General features: G+C 50.9%; 1 protein-coding gene across 3 annotated transcripts; it reads left to right on the top strand.

Annotated features, from left to right (window-relative positions):
• Positions 1–479: 479 nt before the first annotated feature.
• HMOX1 (heme oxygenase 1) lies at positions 480–13,638 on the top strand. Of its 3 annotated transcripts, none has more exons than XM_009234299.3 (5): positions 480–729; positions 2,869–2,989; positions 6,734–7,225; positions 9,297–9,396; positions 12,896–13,636. In XM_009234299.3, exons 1-5 carry the CDS (start codon positions 581–583, stop codon positions 13,024–13,026), a joined length of 993 nt encoding a protein of 330 aa, XP_009232574.2. In that variant the 5' UTR covers positions 480–580; the 3' UTR covers positions 13,027–13,636.
• The last annotated feature ends 5,520 nt before the right edge of the window (positions 13,639–19,158 follow it).

Consider the following 19,158-nt stretch of genomic DNA (forward strand, 5'->3'; position numbering starts at 1 on the left):
GAGGAGGCAAGCAGTCAGCAGAGGATTCTAGCAGGTGACATTTTAGGGAGCTGGAGACAGCAGAGCCTGGGGTTGCTAAGTTCCTGATGTTGCCCACCAGCCTCTTGCTCTGAGCAGCGCTGCCTCCCAGCTTTCTGGAACCTTCTGGGACGCCTGGGGTCCATCAAGTCCCAAGGGGACAGCGAGCAGAAGGGGGGGCTCTGGAAGGAGCTAAATCACACCCAGAGCCTGCAGCTTCTCAGATTTCCTTAGAGGGTGTGTGTGTGTGTGTGTGTGCGTGTGTGTGTGTTTGTGTGTGTTTTCTCTAAAAGTCCTATGGCCAGACTTTGTTTCCCAAAGGTCATATGACTGCTCCTCTCCACCCCACACTGGCCCGGGGCGGGCTGGGCGCGGGCCCCTGCGGGTGTTGCAACGCCCGGCCAGAAAGTGGGCATCAGCTGTTCCGCCTGGCCCACGTGACCCGCCGAGCATAAATGTGACGGGCCGCGGCTCCGGCACAGTCAACGCCTGCCTCCTCTCGAGCGTCATCAGCGCAGCCGCCGCCCGCGGAGCCAGCACGAACGAGCCCAGCACCGGCCGGATGGAGCGTCCGCAACCCGACAGGCAAGCGCGGGGCGCGGGACGGGCGCTTTTCCCTCCCAACCCTGCTCGCGTCCCAGCCCCACCCCGGGACACTGCCACACAGCGACAGAGCCCAGGAGCCAGAAACTTGGGCTCTGGAGTCAGGAGGTGCGAGGTTCTGATCCTGCCTGTGCCCGTAGGGTAGTTGGAGGGAGGAACGGTAATTTACATGCCTGGCACCCTGGTATACGGTTGGTGACCAAGATGGGAGTGTCCCTAGACTATCCAGCCTTTGAGGTAACCAATTTTTTTTAATCCTACTTTCGAGGTGTGTTTGGAGTTGCTCTCTACTGAACCTAGATCCCTGGGGCTCTGCCAGCCTGGGGGAGCATGCTTGGTTCTCTTGGTGGCATCTGTCCCTCACTAGCTATGGAGGACCTGAGCCAGACATCACCCTGGCTACGGTGTTCCGTGTCTCACAGATGGCCCAGTTCAGGGAGGCGACATGCCCAAGGGTGCTCAGTCAGCAGGTGTCAGAACTGGGCCTTGAATCTTGGTCTGCCCACCTCCAGGTCTCACTGGTTCCCTTCTTTCAATAATTTGTTAGTTTTTGGTTTTTTTTTTAACTCCTGGGCTCAAGCATCCTCCCACCTCAGCCTCCAGAGTAGCTGGGACTTACAGACATGTGCCATTTCTCCCGAGAATTTGACCAGCTGTGTTGTAGAACAGGGGATGATGTTCCGGGAAGCAGGGCAGGAGGAAAGGGAAAAATGACAATTCTGTGGGGAGGCAGGGATATGGACCCATGACAGAAATACTCCCAGAAAGACTTTTTCTTTGACTAAAGCAGAATTTCTCAGGCTTTTTAACCCTGACGCCTTCGTGATGAGCATAACATGATAGGGGGGTCATGAGATTTGCATCTGAAACTTTAACAAAATAACTGAATTAAATATTGGGTCTAAAAGCTAATCAGAGCAATTACAAACTTGGAGATATCCATTCATGGGGCTGCTGCTTCTTCCCGGGTTATGCTGTACCTCCTCCTCCTCCCCACTGCGAACTACCTATACCAGGATTTCCCCCTTGGTTTGGGGGAATGTATTATTTATTTATTTTTTATTTATTTATTTATTTATTTTTTGAGACGGAGTCTCCATCTGTCACCGAGGCTGGAGTGCAGTGGCGCGATCTCCGATCTCCGCTCACTGCAAACTCCGCCTCCCGGGTTCACGCCATTCTCCTGCCTCAGGCTCCTGAGTAGCTGCGACTACAGGCACCCGCCACCACGCCCGGCTACTTTTTTTTATTTTTAGTAGAGACGGGGTTTCACCGTATTATCCAGGATGGTCTCGATCTCCTGACCTCCTGATTCGCCCGCCTCAGCCTCCCAAAGTGCTGGGATTACAGGCTTGAGCCACCGCGCCCGGCCTTGGGGGACTGTATTATTTAGTGTTTTAATGACTGAAGAGTGTTTACAAGGCTGCGAGAGCCACCATGCCCAGCCTGAATTTGTTTTTTGTTTTCTGTTTTTTTGTTTTTTTGTTTTTCTGCTTTTTTTTTTTTGAGATGGAGTCTTGCTCTGTTGCCCAGGCTGGAGTGCAGTGGCGCGATCTCGGCTCACTGCAACCTCCGCCTCCTGGGTTCAAGCGATTCTCCTGCCTCAGCCTCCCAAGTAGTCGGAATTACAGGCGCCCACCACCATGCCCGGCTAATTTTTTTTTTTTTTTTTGTATTTTTAGTAGAGATAGGGTTTTACCATGTTGGCCAGGCTGGGCTCAAACTCCTGGCCTCAGGTGATCTGCCCGCCTCGGCCTCCCAAAGTGCTAGGATTACAGGCATGAGCCACCATGCCTGGCCCTTGTTTATTTCTTTTTTTTTCCTTTTTTTGAGATGGAGTCTCTCTGTCACCAAGTCTGGAGTGCAGTGGTGTGATCTCAGCTCACTGCAACCTCTGCCTCTGGGGTTCAAGCAATTACAGGCATAATCGCTGGGATTACAGGCACCCGCCACTATGCCCGGCTAATTTTTGTATTTTTAGTAGAGACGGGGTTTCACCATGTTTGCCAGGCTGGTCTCGAACTCCTGACCTCAGGTGATCCACCTGCCTTGGCCTCCCAAAGTGCTGGGATTACAGGCGTGAGCCACCGTGCCCAGCCACAAGGCTGCATCTTAAAGCGATTGAGAACATGGCCTGAATGAGGATGGGAGTCTCTTGAAGGCCTGCCCACAGGTGGGTGGCTCAGCAGTTGGGAAGGACCCCACCCCCAGCCAGCTTTATGTTCACCTTTCCCATTTCCTCCTCAGCATGCCCCAGGATTTGTCAGAGGCCCTGAAGGAGGCCACCAAGGAGGTGCACACCCAGGCAGAGAATGCTGAGTTCATGAGGAACTTTCAGAAGGGCCAGGTGACCCGAGAGGGCTTCAAGGTATGTGGCTTGGTGGGACTAGCCCTGGTGGAGGGTGTGGCAGGTGTGGGTGGACCCAAGGCTCAGACCAGTGGTTTAAGTGGGGATGCTGAGGGACCAGATGGGCATGTCCAATAGAATCATCTTAAAAATGATGACACTGAGGCTCAGAGAGGGAAGGTGAGTTACCCAAGGTCACACAGCAAGTTCAGCCTGCTCTGTAATGTTGTGGAGGGGTTGGGGCAGCAGTGCCATTGACTAAGCACCAGTTCCATGTTGGGCATTTTGTACACTTGGTTTCTAATCTGTGCTTCAACCCTGATGAGAAAGATGAGGACTGGAAGGCTCAGAGAGGTTAAGTGACTAACAGAAGATCACACAGCCAGTAAGTGGAAAAGGCTGAAATCAAACAAGGCCGATGTTATTTCAGAGCTTGTACTCCTGACCTAATTCTAATTTGCCTCTGAAGATAAGAAATAATATAGGTTGGAGTCTTAACAGAACCCTTTTCTAACAGTGAGACTGAGGGTGCCTCATCTAATCTCCCTAAGCCACGTTTTCCCCATCTGTAAAAAGGATTTCAACAGCAGGGTTTTCTTAAGCACCCACTATATGCCAGGTACTGATTTTGCTGTTTCCCAGCACTGTTGTGAAATTCATGCAAATAGAAGGAAAGCACTTGACGAAGAACCGGGAAGATACTGGGTGTTAAAACATCAGTGTGGGGAAAGGCTTGTTCAGGTTGAACAGAGGGTGTGGGGGTGGGGAGTAGGGAGCTATATCCCACCACCTTCATCCCAGTCCCTTTTGCAATCTGTACCCTCTGCCACCCCCTACTTCCAACATGAGACATGCTTTATTTTATTTATTTTATTTTATTTGAGACACAGTCTCACTCTGTTGCCCAGGCTGGAGTGCAATGGCAAGATCTCGGTGCCCTGAAACCTCCGCCTCCTGGGTTCAAGCGATTCTTCTGCCTCAGCCTCCCAAGTAGCTGGGACTACAGGTGCACACCACCACGCCTGGCTAATTTTTGTATATTTTTAGTAGAGACAGGGTTTTACCATGTTGGCCAGGCTGGTCTCGAACTCCTGACCTCAGATGATCCACCCGCCTTGGCCTCCCAAAGTGCTGGGATTACAGGTGTGAGCCACCACCCGGCTGAGACATGCTTTAATGAGGAGAGATTTAACCTGTGGTTCCAGGCTGGGTGGGGTCCTTGGGCCTGTAATGGGTCTTCCTCATCCTCCTCCCCTCTCCCTTAAAAAGATGAGGTACACCCAGTTGCTGCAGTGTGACTGGAGATAGTGGGTGCAGGGAGGTGAATGCTGGAATATCCCATCCCCAGCCAGCTTAGACTTTGGATTTTGCCTCTAAGTCACAGGGTTCCAAGAAGGCACCAAGATCCGTGAGAGAATCCAGTGCTCACTTACATTAAGCTGGTGGACGTGGCACTTATCACAGCCTTTCTCATGTGAGCGCTAAGTTCCAGGCTGCCCTATGTGCTGGCCCAGATCCTCTTATTTAATCCTCACACCAGCCCCATCTAGTATGTGGCAGGTGAGGGAACTGACTAGCACAGTTGGCTAGTACAGTCACACAGACCTCAGATCATCTGCTCTAGGATAGGATAGGAAGCTGGGACCAGAGAAAGCAAGTGGCTCACCCATGGTCACACAGCTAAGGACTGGCAGAGTTGGGTAAGAACCAGATCGGTCACACTCAAAAACCCAGGCTCTTTTGTACCAGGCTACCTGGCTTTCTGTCCCCTCAAGGAACAGAGCTGCTTTGAATGTTTGTGGCTCAGAAATAACTTGGAAACTTCAACCTAAATGTCTTAACTTTGTCCTCCTTCAAATTCAAACAGGCATATTAATGTGTAACGGGAGTTAGTGCCCCAAGCCAAGGTACACTCAAGACCTGTTGCCTCAGCCCAGCATCCAGAGGTGGTGGGGTTCAGAATAGGCCTCCAGGAAGGATAATTGTACCCTGTAGTTGGTTACGCAGAGGTCAAAAGCCAGAAGCACATGGCCAATCTCCTTTAAGCACTTTCATTTCAGCTATTCCTCTCTCCTGAGCCATGGTGGGTCCCTGGCAATGCCCGGTCTTCAATCCAGTTTCATTTCTTACTAGCTGTGCAAACTCCATGTCTCATACCCTCTCTGAGCCTTAGTTTCCTTTTCTGTAAAATGGGAATAGCAATTCCTTTGTTGGATTTTTTTTTTTTTTTTTCTGAGACAGGGTCTTGCTCACTCTGTTCCCCAAGCTGGAGTACAGTGATATGATCACAGCTCACTGCAACCTTGAAATCCTGGGCTCAAGTGATACCCCTGCCTCAGCCTCTGGGTAGCTGGGACTATAGGCATGCACCACCACACCCACACCTGGCTTTTTTTTTTTTTTTTTTGAGTCGGAGTCTTGCTCTGTCGCCCAGGCTGGAATGCAATGGCATGATCTCGGCTCACTGCAACCACTGCCTCCTGGGTTCAAGCAATTCTCCTGACTCAGCCTCCCGAGTAGCTGGGATTACAGGTGCCTGCCACCGTGCCCAGCCAATTTTTGTGTTTTTAGTAGAGACGGGGTTTCACCATATTACCCAGTCTGGTCTCTTGGCCAGGCTGGTCTCGAACTCCTGATCTCGTGATCTGTCCGCCCTGGCCTCCCAAAGTGCTGGGATTACAGGCGTGAGCCACTGCGCCCAGCCGGCTAGTTTATTTATTTATTTTTATTTATTTGTTTTTTTGAGACGGAGTCTCGCTCTGTTGCCCAGGCTGGAGTGCAGTGGCGAGATCTCGGCTCACTGCAAGCTCCGCCTCCTGGGTTCATGCCATTCTCCTGCCTCAGCCTCCTGAGTAGCTAGCACTACAGGCGCCTGCCACTACACCTGGCTAATTTTTTGTATTTTTTTTTAGTAGAGACAGGGTTTCACTGTCTTAGCCAGGATGGTCTCGATCTCCAGACCTCGTGATCCGCCCACCTCAGCTTCCCAAAGTCCTGGGATTACAGGCATGAGCCACCGCACCCGGCCATTTATTTTTATTTATTTATTTTTTTGAGGTGGAGTCTTGCTCTGTTGCCCAGGCTGGAGTGCAGTGGCGTGATCTTGGCTCACTGCAACCTCCGCCTCCCGGGTTCATGCCATTCTCCTGCCTCAGCCTCCCCAGTAGCTGGGACTACAGGCACACGCCACCATGCCTGGCTAATTTTTTTGTATTTTTAGTAGAGATGGGGTTTCACCTTGTTAGCCAGGATGGTCTTGATCTCCTGACCTTATGATCCACCCGCCTCGGCCTCCCAAAGTGCTGGGATTACAGGCATGAGCCATCGCGCCTGGCCCCAGCCAGCTAGTTTTTTAAAAGAATTTTTTGTAGAGGTGGGTTTTGGGCTATGTTGCCCAGGCTGGTCTCAGACTCCTGGCTTTAAGCATTCCTCCTGCCTTAGCCTCCCAAAGTGCAGGGATTACAGGGGTTAGAGCCACCGCACTGGGCCAGTTTGGTGGATCTTTATATAAGGATTCAATTAGGCTGCTTGTTTTGCCCAGTGGGGTAAAAGGGTTTTAGGCTGAGAAGGTGCATGATCGTCTTTTTCTCTTGTAAAAATCCCTCTGGCTGCTGTGTGAAGAGGACTGTAGCAAGGGGTGGCAGAAGGAGTCAGAGCCCAGCTGAGAAGTGATGGGGGCCTTTCCAAAGGCAGTAGTGGAGGGGACGGACAGAGGTGGGGGTCTTTTATGTGGCTGGCGGCCTGACCTGCTCACTCTGCTTTCAGCTGGTGATGGCTTCCCTGTACCACATCTATGTGGCCCTGGAGGAGGAGATTGAGCGCAACAAGGAGAGCCCAGTCTTCGCCCCTGTCTACTTCCCAGAAGAGCTGCACCGCAAGGCTGCCCTGGAGCAGGACCTGGCCTTCTGGTACGGGCCCCGCTGGCAGGAGGTCATCCCCTACACACCAGCCATGCAGCACTATGTGAAGCGGCTCCACGAGGTGGGGCGCACAGAGCCCGAGCTGCTGGTGGCCCACGCCTACACCCGCTACCTGGGTGACCTGTCTGGGGGCCAGGTGCTCAAGAAGATTGCTCAGAAAGCCCTGGGCCTGCCCAGCTCTGGCGACGGCCTGGCCTTCTTCACCTTCCCCAACATTGCCAGTGCCACCAAGTTCAAGCAGCTCTACCGCTCCCGCATGAACTCACTGGAGATGACTCCAGCAGTCAGGCAGAGGGTGATAGAAGAGGCCAAGACCGCGTTCCTGCTCAACATCCAGGTGAGGGATGGGCAGCCTGGGGCAGCCTCTGCCTCCCCGCCGCTGTTCCTCCAAGGGACCCTTCTCATTGTAGGGGAGGGTGCTATGGGTCATGGTTAACACAGGGAACCAGGGTTCCAGCACTGCCACTTACTAGCTGGGTGATCCTGGGCAAATGCCTTCATCTCTCTGTACCTCAGTTTCCCTATCTGTAAAATAGGGATCATAATGGTACCTACATCTTAGACTTATAAGGCTTGAGTGAGTTTACAGCAGTAAAGTCCCCACAGCAGTGTCTGGCACAGAGGAAGCCCTCAAACATTCACTACTGTCATGATGGGACATGAGAATCAGTTGTAGCTCTCTGTGACAATGTATAAGTTGTGTGTGCACTAGTGTATAGCCAGGTTGGCACTCCCAGGGTTACAGGTGGCCTCTGCCTTCCAGGGACTCTCAGCCTAGCCACAGAGGTTTACCTCTTTCTACAAGTGTCTCAAATCCAGGGGGAAGGTGGGGTTTGGGCAAAGCCTGGAAGGATGAATTCTTAGGCAGAGGTGGAGGGGTGAGGGGCTCCTTCTAACCAGATGTCATAGAGCCTTCTCTCTCTGCCACCCCCTGGAGGTGCCATGGGGCCTGGGGCTCGGGCTCACGCCTTCCTCGCTCCCTACTCCCAGCCTTGGATTGCAGAAGATTCTGGTCCTGGCCCCTGTTATGGAACAAGGCCTTTCCCTTCCACCCTCCCCCCTCAGAAAATCCAATCAGTCTTGGAGGAAAAAAATCTGTGTCTTTCAGAGAAGTGTAGTCAAAAGAAAAGGGCCAGGTGCAGTGACTCACGCCTGTAATCCCAGCACTTTGGGAAGCCAAGGTGGGCAGATTGCTTGAGCTCAGGAGTTTCAGACTAGCCTGAGCAACATGGTGAGACCCTGTCTCTATCAAAAAAAAATTTTTTAAAGAAAAGGGATTTGGAGTCAGAACTGGCTCTCAGGCTTGCGCCTATAATACCAACACTTTAGGAGGCCAAAGCAGGAAAATGGCTTGAGCCCAGGAGTTTGAAACCAGCCCTGGTAACACAGTGAGACCCCATCTCTACAGAAACATGAAAAAATTAGCCAGACATAGTAGCGTGCACCTGTAGTCCCAGCTACTTGGGAGGCTGAGGTGGGAGGATTGCTTGAGCCCAGGAGATCAAGGCTGCAGTAAACCGTGATTGTGCTACTGCACTCCAGCCTGGGCAACGGCAACAGAGCAAGACTCTGTCTCAAAAAACAAAACAAAAACAAACAAAAACAAACAAAAAACGACTCTTGGTGCCTGACTTCTGGGTCAGTCCTTGGGCAAAGCACTTAACCTGTAGGAGCTACAGTTTCCTCATCTGCAAGGCTAACAAATGCCATTCAGCACACCTCACCAAGGCTGAATTTCACAAATCTAAACTCAAGGAAAGAAAGCAGCCGCAGAAGAGTGCATGCACTAGGATACCACTTAATATTATTTCAAAACAAGCAACGCAGCCTTTTGCATGGAGACACAGGCTAAGGACACAGGCGGCCACAGTGAACTCTAAATACAGGATCGTTGTTATCGGTTGGGAGGGCAAGAGCAGGCAGGGGAGCCAGTTGGGCTTGGAACATCTTATCTCTTAAGGTAGATGAAAGGGACATGAATTTTATTTATTTATTTATTTATTTGAGACAGAGTCTCACCCTGTCACCCAGGCTGGAGTGCAGTGGGGCGATCTCGGCTCACTGCAACCTCAGCTTCCCAGGTTCAAGCAATTCTCCTGCCTCAGCCTCCCGAGTAGCTGGGATTACAGGCATGCACCACCATGCCTGGCTAATTTTTTGTATCTTTAGTAGAGATGGGGTTTCACTATGTTGGCTAGGCTGGTCTCAAACTTCTGACCTCGTGCTGTGCCCACCTTGGCCTCCCAAAGTGCTGGGATTACAGGGGCTTGCCACCGTGCCCGGCCAATATTTTTCTTACCATCTTGTTATTTCCAAAGTATTTCCTAACACAACTTAAGGTCCCACCTTCAGCTGGGACCTGATAGCATCTCTCACTGAGATAGGCATGTGTGTCTTTTGTCTTTTAGCTCTTTGAGGAGTTGCAGGAGCTGTTGACCCATGACACCAAGGACCAGAGCCCCTCACGGGCACCAGGGCTTCGCCAGCGTGCCAGCAACAAAGCGCAAGGTGAGAGCATCCAGGAAGGGGCACTTCCTCTGGGCTACACATGGAGGGACCTGGCTGTCTGACTCTAGTATCTCTACTCCTCTGTTTTCTGAATGTTTGGTGGTGGTGGGTGTTGTTTCCTGCTGCCCCACCCCACTGCCCCTGTAAGGACAGGTTCTTGCTATGTTGCCCGGGCCAGTCTTGAACACCTGACTTCAAGAAATCCTCTTGCCTCTGCCTCCCCAAGTGCTGCAATTACAGGCGAGAGCCACCATGCCAGCCTGAATGTTTTTTTTTTGTTGTTGTTGTTGTTGTTGTTTGAGATGGAGTCTCACCCAGGCTGGAGTGCAGTGGCGTGATCTCAGCTCACTGCAACCTCTGCCTCCCGGGTTCAAGCAATTATCCTGCCTCAGCCTCCCGAGTAGCTGGGATTACAGGCGCCCACTACCACGCCTGGCTAATTTTTTTTTTGTATGTTTAGTAGAGATGGGGTTTCACCATGTTGGCCAGGCTGGTCTCGAACTCCTGACCTTATGTGATCCGCCCACCTTGGCCTCCCAAAGTGCTGAGATTACAGGCGTGAGCCACTGTGCCTGGCCGCCTACATGTTTTTGTATGAGAAATGGAGTGCAGGCAAAAGGACCTGGGGTCAACCTTCAGCGTGTGGCTCTGGGCAAGCCATGAGACTTCTCCCTACCTCAGTTTCTCCACCTGTAAAATCCAGTGAGGTTCAGCTACTTCTAGTTCATTGGCTCAGAAGTGCACAAGAACCCCTCAGAAATCCTGGGAAACTCCTGCCCCCTTAATTTAGACTCCTTTTTAGGCCTTTGGTCCCCCGATGTGGGCCAGGGAGTTGGGGACCTGTATCCAGCTGTGAACCCACCACAGGAAGACGTCCCTTCCGAGTCTTGTTGTGTGTGAGCCCCTCCCTCATGTGCCTAAGAACGATCGAGGCTGGCTGTAGTGAGAACATCTTGGAAACTTCCAAAAAGACCAAAGTGCTCCAAAAAATGTACCCTCACTAAGCCTAAAACCCTGAGGGAGGGAGTGTGGCTTTGGGATGGGTAGCAATAAAGAGATAAGGCTTAGCTACCTCCTGGCAGGTTATATTAGGCCTGCCCTCCTGTGCCACCCTAACCTACCTGGCTTGTGGCTTTCTCACTTGTGCCAGACCACACGGACCCCTCTGCTAGGGGTTTGTAACCCCAGAGGGCTTGGCTATCTGGTGGGGTAGGGAGACGTCACCCTAATGCAGCAGTTCTCAAAGTGTGGTACCCTGGCTGTGGGGGGTGGTAATCCTAGTATCCCCTCAAGTGGGTCTGTGAGAACAAAGCTATTTTTATAACACTACTACTATTTTTTTGCTTTTTTTGTTTGTTTGTTTGAGACAGTCTTGCTGTCACCTAGGCTGGAGTGCAGTGGCACGATCTCAGCTCACTGCAAGCTCCGCCTCCCAGGTTCACGCCATTCTCCTGCCTCAGCCTCCCAAGTAGCTGGGACTACAGGCGCCAGCCACCATGCCTGGCTAATTTTTTGTATTTTTAGTAGAGACGGGGTTTCACCATGTTAGTCAGGATGGTCTTGATCTCCTGACCTCGTGATCCGCCTGCCTCGGCCTCCCAAAGTGCTGGGATTACAGGCGTGAGCCACAGCGCCCGGCTTTTTTTTTTTTTTAAGACAGGGTCTCGCTCTTTCACCCAGGCTGGAGTGTAGTGGCACAATCACAGCTCACTGCAGCTTCAACCTCCCAGGTTCAAGGGATTCTCCCACCTCAGCCTCCTGAGTAACTGGGACTATAGGCATGTGCCACCACACCCAGATTTTTTTTTTTTATTTTTGGCTTTAAAAAAAAAAAAGCCAAAAAAAGCCAAAAATAAATGAGAAAACGAGTTTCATTTTCTCATGAATGTGTGTTGGCATTTTCCAAAGGTTATGTGACATGTGATGCTCTCTCATGGATTTGATGGCTCATGGAATGTGTGCCTGTATGTTCTTGTATGTTAAGAATTTCTCAGTTTTGGCTGGGCACGATGGCTTCATGCCTGTAATCCCAGCACTTTGGGAGACTGAGGCAGGGGGATCACTTGAGGTAAGGAGTTTGAGACCAGCCTGGCCAATGTGGTGAGACCCCGTCTCTACTAAAATATAAAAATCAGCTGGGTGTGATGGTGCACACCTGTAATCCCAGCTACTCGGAAGGCTGAGGCAGCAGAATCTCCTAAGTCCGGGAGGCAGAGGTTGCAGTGAGCTGAGATTGCACCACTGTACTCCAGCCTGGGTGACAGCGAGACTCCATCTCAAAAAAAAAAAAAAAAAAAAAGAAAGAATTTCTCAGTTTTAATATCTAACTTTGTAAATAGTGATAGCTATACTCACACAAACAAAAGCTCTTTTGGATCCTTGGTTGCATTTGAGTATAAAGGAGTTTTGGAACCAAAACATTTGAGAACTGCACCCCTAATGCATCAGAAGGAGCAGGAGCCTTTAATATGAACAACACACATGTAAATGTCACAGTATACCTGCTTGCTTGTACTTCCTGTGACCGCAGCCCTGGGCCACCAGACCTACGGCCCTGTTTTCTCTGGGGAAGCCCTTCTTATAGCCCAGGGTGGGGCTAGGACTGAAACCCAGCTGGTCTGGCTCCAGAGACCTGCCCTGGACTCTGTCCTGCTTCTAAAGACCTAGGGAGCACCCACTGTGTGCCTGAGGAGGAGGCAGGTGGCACATCTACCCAGGTTGCATGGCTGGCTCTGGTGTATCACATTTTAAATCTTTTTTTTTTTTTTGAGATAGAGTCTCACTCTGTCGCCCAGGCTGGAGTGCAGTGGCACAATCTTGGCTCACTGCAACCTCCGCCTCCTAGGTTCAAGCAATTCTCTGCCTCAGCCTCCCAAGTAGCTGGGATTACAGGCACCCGCAACCATACAGGGCTAATTTTTTGTATTTTTAGTAGAGAGGGGGTTTCACCATATTGGCCAAGCTGGTCTTGAACTCCTGACCTCGTGATCCACCTGCCTTGGCCTCCCAAAGTGCTGGGATTACAGGCGTGAGCCACTGCGCCCGGCCCTATCACATTTTAATAACCGGGGATGGGACTGAACTTGAATTTTGACGTCAGAGCTCCTGCTTTCTAGCTCCTGCCCCATCATCACCATGCTTAGCAAATGTGTGAGTCTGAGAGGAAGATTTACAGCTCAGACCTCATTGCTGGCAAAGCTTAAGGAGAGGACAGGGAGCAGGCAGAAGTCTGAAAACCATGCCTAGGCCCAAGAATTTCACAACATGGCCTGGCTGCACAGGGAAGAACAGACAGCTTGGAGAAGTAGTGAGCTGCCCATCTTTGAAGGTATTCAAGCAGTGGCTAGAGGGACACCTGTCTGTGGTCTTGCAAAGAATCCTGGCGTTGGGCAGGGACTGTACCACAGACCCTGAGGCCACTCTGCTTTGCTTTTCTATGACATCAGACACCCTGATGCATGTCCACCTGTTAATGACCTTGCCCCATTTTCTCTTTCAGACTCTGCCCCCGTGGAGACTCCCAGAGGGAAGACCCCGCTCAACACCCACTCCCAGGCTCCGCTTCTCCGATGGGTCCTTACACTCAGCTTTCTGGTGGCGACAGTTGCTGTAGGGCTTTATGCCATGTGAATGCAGACATGCTGGCTCCCAGGGCCATGAACTTTGTCCAGTGGAAGGCCTTCTTTCTAGAGAGGGAAATCTCTTGGCTGGCTTCCTTATCGTGGGCACTGGAGGCTTTCAGGGCCTCCAGCCCTCTCACTGTGTCCCTCTCTCTGGAAAGGAGGAAGGAGCCTATGGCATCTTCCCCAGCGAAAAGCACATCCAGCCAACGGCCTAAACTTCAGAGGGGGCCAAGGGATCCAGCCCTGCCCTTCAGCATCCTCAGTTCCTGCAGCAGAGCCCGGAAGACACCCTAATGTGGCAGCTGTCTCAAACCTCCAAAAGCCCTGAGTTTGAAGTATCCTTGTTGACACGGCCATGACCGCTTTCCCCATGGGCCATGGCAATTTTTACATAAACCTGAAAAGATGTTGTGTCTTGTGTTTTTGTCTTATTTTTGTTGGAGCCACTCTGTTCGTGGCTCAGCCTCAAATGCAGTATTTTTGTTGTGTTCTGTTGTTTTTACACCAGGGTTGGGGTGGTTTTTGAGCCATGCGTGGGTGGGGAGGGAGGTGTTTAATGGCACCGTGGCCTTGGTCTAACTTTTGTGTGAAATAATAAACACGTTGTCTGATAGTAACTTGAAGTAGTTTTCATGGGCTTTGTTGTTCTTGGGGAACTGACCTTTTCCTCCCTGGTTTCTTGCGTGCTTGGCAGGAGAGGTGGTGATAGGGGGTTGGCAGGAGCTGGTCTGTTTGAGAATACAGAAGGTGAGCTTTTATCTTTTTTTTTTTTTTTTTTTTGAGACGGAGTCTCGCTGTCACCCAGGCTGGAGTGTAGTGGCGTGATCTTGGCTCACTGCAAGCTCCGCCTCCCAGGTTCAATCAATTCTCCTGCCTCAGCCTCCTGAGTAGCTGGGATTACAGAAATTCATCACCATGCCCAGCTAATTTTTGTATTTTTAGTAGAGATGGGGTTTCCCCATGTTGGCCAGGCTGGTCTCGAACTCCTGACCTCAGCTGGCCCACCTGCCTCAGCTTCCCAAGGGGCTGGGATTACAGGCATGAGCCACTGTGCTCGGTCCAGGAGGTGAGTTTTAAGCAGCTGGTAGGCAAATATTTGTGTTGAACCCTGCTTGATACAAGACTTGCCTTTACGGAGGATGGGGTTGCCCTGTTTGGCGGAAATGAGCAGATTCTGTGGCAAAATTTGCATTTTTTTGTCTGGTGACTATTAGGGACTGGAGTGAAATTCTTAGGTTCAAATTCCTGCTACACCACTTTGAGGTTAGTCACTTAACCTCTCTGAGGCTCCATTTTATCACTGGTGACATGAATATAGTGATACCTAAGTCACCTATGTGTCCTGAGAAGCAAACGAGATGCAAGTGAAATGCCAACGCCATACACAGTTAGCACCTATTATGCAAAGAAGGAGACCAGTGTTTTGTGATTCTTGTACTGTCGAGTCACCTCATCTATGTCATCCCTATGTTGAAGGGGTGTTACCAGTATCTGAGGGTCAGGATAGATTTCACTGAGGTCTGTCCAGCGCTAAAACCCAAGCCCTTTCTATGGCCCTAAGTCAAGAAAATACTAAGTATGTAGCCTCCCAATCTGGGAAAGTGAAAAACCTTTTGCTGAAGGTGTCCTGGGCAGAGCATGGGACAAGATTTTTTTTTTTTTTGAGACAGTCTGGCTTTGTCGTCCACACTGGAGTGCAGTGGTGCAATCTTGGCTCATTACAACCTCTGCCTCTTGGGCTTAAGCCATCCTCTGGCCTCAGCCTCCTGAGTAGCTAGGACCACAAGTGCACACCACCATGCCCGGCTAATTTTTGTATTTTTTTTGTAGAGATGGGGTTTCGCTATGTTGCCCAGGCTGGTCTCAAACTCTTGAACTAAAGTGATCTTCCCACCTTGGCTTCACAAAGTGCTGGGATTACAGGCGTGAGTCACTGTGCCTGGCCAAGGTGTATTTTTTTTTTTTTTTTTTTTTTTTTGAGATGGAGTCTCATTCTATCGCCCAGGCTGGAGTGCAGTGGTGCAATCTCTGCTCGATGCATCCTCTGCCGCCCAGGTTCAAGCAATTCTCCTGCCTCAGCCTCCCAAGTAGCTGGGATTACAGGCACCTGCCACTGCACTCAGCTAATCTTTTTAGTTTTACTAGAGACAGGGTTTCACCATGTTGGTCAGGCTGGTCTTGAACTCCTGACCTCGTGATCCACCCGCCTCGGCCTCCCAAAGTGCTGGGATTACAGGTGTGAGCCACTGTGCCCAGCTAAGGTGTTTCTTTATAGGACCAGTACCTAAGGACTGGGAGTCAGGAGACCTTTGTCCCTAGTCTGACTATGCCACTTCAAGGCTCATTTTGTTCACTGGTAAAATGAGAATACACATCTCACAGCTGATGGGAGGATCCAGTGGTGTCCAAACACCAGTCTGTGCATGGTGGCATCAGAATTACTTGGAGATACTTAACCACAGAATCCAGGTCTCCACCTGGGATGGGGCTCTAGAATCGGCATTTTTTTTTTTTTTTTTTGAGACGGAGTCTTGCTCTGTCACCCAGGCTGGAGTGCAGTGGCGTGATCCTGACTCACTGGAAGCTCCGCCTCCCGGGTTCACGCCATTCTCCTGCCTCAGCCTCCTGAGTAGCTGGGACTATAGGCACCCGCCACCATGCCCGGCTAATTTTTTTTATATTTAGTGGAGACAGGGTTTCACCGTGTTAGCCAGATGGTCTCGATCTCCTGACCTCGTGATCCGCCCGCCTTGGACTCCCAAAGTGCTGGGATTACAGGTGCGAGCCACCGCGCCCGGCCTAGAATTGGTATTTATGAAAAGTACCTTAGGAGATTCCAATGCGCACCCAGGTCCAGGAGCACGTATGGTCACGTATGCAAAGCATAGGCATTCAAATAGCTGCTGGAGCCGGGCGCGGTGGCTCACAACTGTAATCCCAACACTTTTGGGAGGTTGAGACAGGCGGATTCCTTGAGGCCAGGAGTTCGAGACCAGCCTGGCCAACATGGTGAAAACGCGTCTCTACTAAAACCACAACATTAGCTGGGAGTGGTGGTGCATGCCTGTAATCCCAGCTACTCGGGAGGCTGAGGCAGGAGAATCACTTAAATCCGGGAGGCTGAGGTTGCAGTGAGCCGAGATCGTACCACTGCACGCCAGCCTTGCCAACAGAGCAAGACTCCGTCTCAAAAAAACAAAGCAAAAACCAAATAGCTGCTGGGACTCTCCTGCCCTGGGCCCAGTTTCTTCATCTGTGAAAGGGGCATAGATATTCATTGTACCGACAAAGAAAGGAAGGAAAAGGGGAGGGGAGAGAGAAACTATCTTGAATTCTACTAATAGGAGAATGGCTGAATAATTTTTTCCTATCAATTGTCGAACAAAGCCAGACACTAGTTAAAGTGGTAAGGACGGTCAGGCACGGTGGCTCACGCCTGTAATCCCAGCACTTTGGGAGGCTGAGGCGGGCAGATCACGAGGTCAGAAGTTCGAGACCAGCTTGAGCAACATGGTGAAACCCCCGTCTCTACTAAAAATACAAAAATTAACCGGGTGTGGTGGCACACGCCTGTAATCCCAGTTACTCAGGAGGCTGAGGCAGGAGAACTGCTTGAACCCAGGAGGCGGGGATTGCAGTGAGCCGAAATTATGCCACTGCACTCCAGCCTGGGCGATAAAGCGAGACTCCATCTCAGAAAAAAAAAAAAAAAAAAAAAAAAAAAGTGGTAAGGACAGATATTAATCAGTAATGACTATTGCAATAGGGAAAAGAGTTCAGTATGAACTGAACTCAGCTTTAATTTGTATAGAGGTATTTTAAAGGGAGGTTGACCAGCCTGGGCAATATGGTAAAACCCCATCTCTCCAAATGAATAAATTCGCCGGGTGTGGCGGTGAGGTTGAGGTGGGAGGACTGCATGAGCCTGGGAGGTCAAGGCTGCAGTGATGGTGATTGCACCACCGCACTCTAGCATTGGCAACAGAGACCCTGTCTCAAAAAAATAAAAACTAAAAAAAATAAAGGAAGATTGAGGGAGGAAGGGGTGGGCAAGTGATTAGGAGAGTCAGGGAAGTGAAAAACTACAAAAGGTTAAGTCAGTGTAAATGCGGTGAGGCTAGCTGTGTCTGCCAGTAGGCAATGATCAAAGTTAGAATTTTTGCCTCCCACAGAGACTGGGAGACAGAGGTCACATCCTCTGTTGCCTGGAATAAACGGTAAACATTTATCAGCAGCCTTGAGTTTTCTCAGGCAGGCACCTTAGCGGGGGCTGGCTTAGAGTCATTTTAGAGACGTTAGCAGCTGGTAGAAACTGTTAGTGTTTGTTTAAGTCTTTTTTTCTTTTCTTTTATGTTTTTGAGACTAAGTCTCACTCTTGTCGCCCAGACTGGAGTGTAGCGGCACCATCTCGGCTCACTGCAACCTCCGCCTCCCAGGTTCAAGCGATTCTCCTGCCTCAGGCTTCCAAGTAGCTGGGATTACAGGCGCCTGCCACCATGCCCGGCTAAGTTTTGTATTTTTAGTAGACACGGGGTTTCACCATGTTGGCCATGCTGGTCTTGAACTCCCGCCTTGGCCTCCCAAAATGCTGGGATTACAGGTGTGAGCCACGGTGCCTGGCCTGTCTTTTTTTTCTTTTTAGAGATGAGTCTTGCTCTGTCCCTCAGGCTGAAGTGCAGTGGTGCAATCAAAACTCACTGCAGTCTCAAACTCCTGGGCTCAGGCCATCCTTCCACCTTGGCCTCTTGAGTAGCTAGGACAACAGATGTGCTCCACCATGCCCAGCTAATTAAAAAAAAATTTCAGGCCGGGCGCAGTGGCTCATGCCTGTAATCCCAGCACCTTGGGAGGCTCAGGTGGGTGGATCACCTGAGGTCAGGAGTTCAAGGCTGGCCAACATGGTGAAACCCTGTTTCTACTAAAAATACAAAAAATTAGCCAGGCGTGGTGGCACACACCTGTAATCCCAGCTACTTGGGAAGCTGAGGCAGGAGAATTGCTTGAATCCAGGAGGTGGAGGTTGCAGTGACCCGAGATCGTGACACTGCACTCCAGCCTGGGCAACAGAGTGAGACTCTGTCTCAAACAAAACAAAACAAACAATCAACAACAAAAAAAGGCCGGGTGCAATGGCTCACAGCTGTAATCCCAGCACTTTAGTAGGCCAAGGTGGGCGGATCACGAGGTCAGGAGTTCGAGACCAGCCTGACCAAGATGGTGGAACCCTGTCTCTACTAAAAATACAAAAATTAGCTGGGCATGGTGGCGCTCGCCTGTAGTCCCAGCTTCTCCAGAAGCTGAGGCAGAATTGCTTGAAACCGGGAGGTGGAGGTTGCAGTGAGCCGAGATCATGCCACTGCACTGCAGCCTGGGTGACACAGTGAGACTCCGTCTCAAAAAAAAAAAAAAAAAAAAAAAAAAATTTCTAGAGAAGCGGGATCTTGCTATGTTGCCCAGGCTTGCCTCAACTCCTGGACTCAAGGGATCCTCTCATCTTGGTCTCCTGAAGTGCTAGGATTACAGGCATGAGCCACAGTGCCTATAGATCAAGGTTGAGGCTTAGAAGTGAAGGGAGCCCAGAGGAACCTGGCTAGAGTTTGGTCAAGGAGAGTCTTTTTCACCATACTAAGCTGTTAATTAAGCAGCTGTTAAACAGAATGAGGCCGGGCTGGGCACGGTGGCTCACGCCTGTAATTCCAGCACTTTGGGAGGCTGAGGCGAGCGGATCACTTGAGGCCAGGAGTTCGAGACCAGTGTGGGCAACATGGTGAAACGCTGTCTCTACTAAAAATACAGAAATTAGCTGAGCATTGTGGCGCCTGCCTGTAGTCCCAGCTACTTGGGAGGCTGAGGCAGGAGAATCGCTTGAACCGGGGAGGCAAAAGTTGCAGTGAGCCGAGATTGCGCCACTGCACTCCATCCTGGGCGACAGAGTGAGACTCCGTCTCAACAAATAAATAAACAAATAAAAACAGTGTGTTAGGGTGCGAGAACCCGGGTCGGGGACGCGGGTGAGCCGCGCGGTAATCGCCCTGTCCTGCCACCAGCTGGAGGACAAGGGCTTCTCAGAGCCTCAGGCCGAGAGAATTGGCCCCACGACCGGCAAGCGAACACTCCTCAGGGCACGGTCTCCCAATGC

This window comes from Pongo abelii, chromosome 23 (genome assembly GCF_028885655.2).
Source record: "Pongo abelii isolate AG06213 chromosome 23, NHGRI_mPonAbe1-v2.0_pri, whole genome shotgun sequence".
In the NCBI taxonomy this organism is placed as follows: Eukaryota; Metazoa; Chordata; class Mammalia; order Primates; family Hominidae; genus Pongo; species Pongo abelii.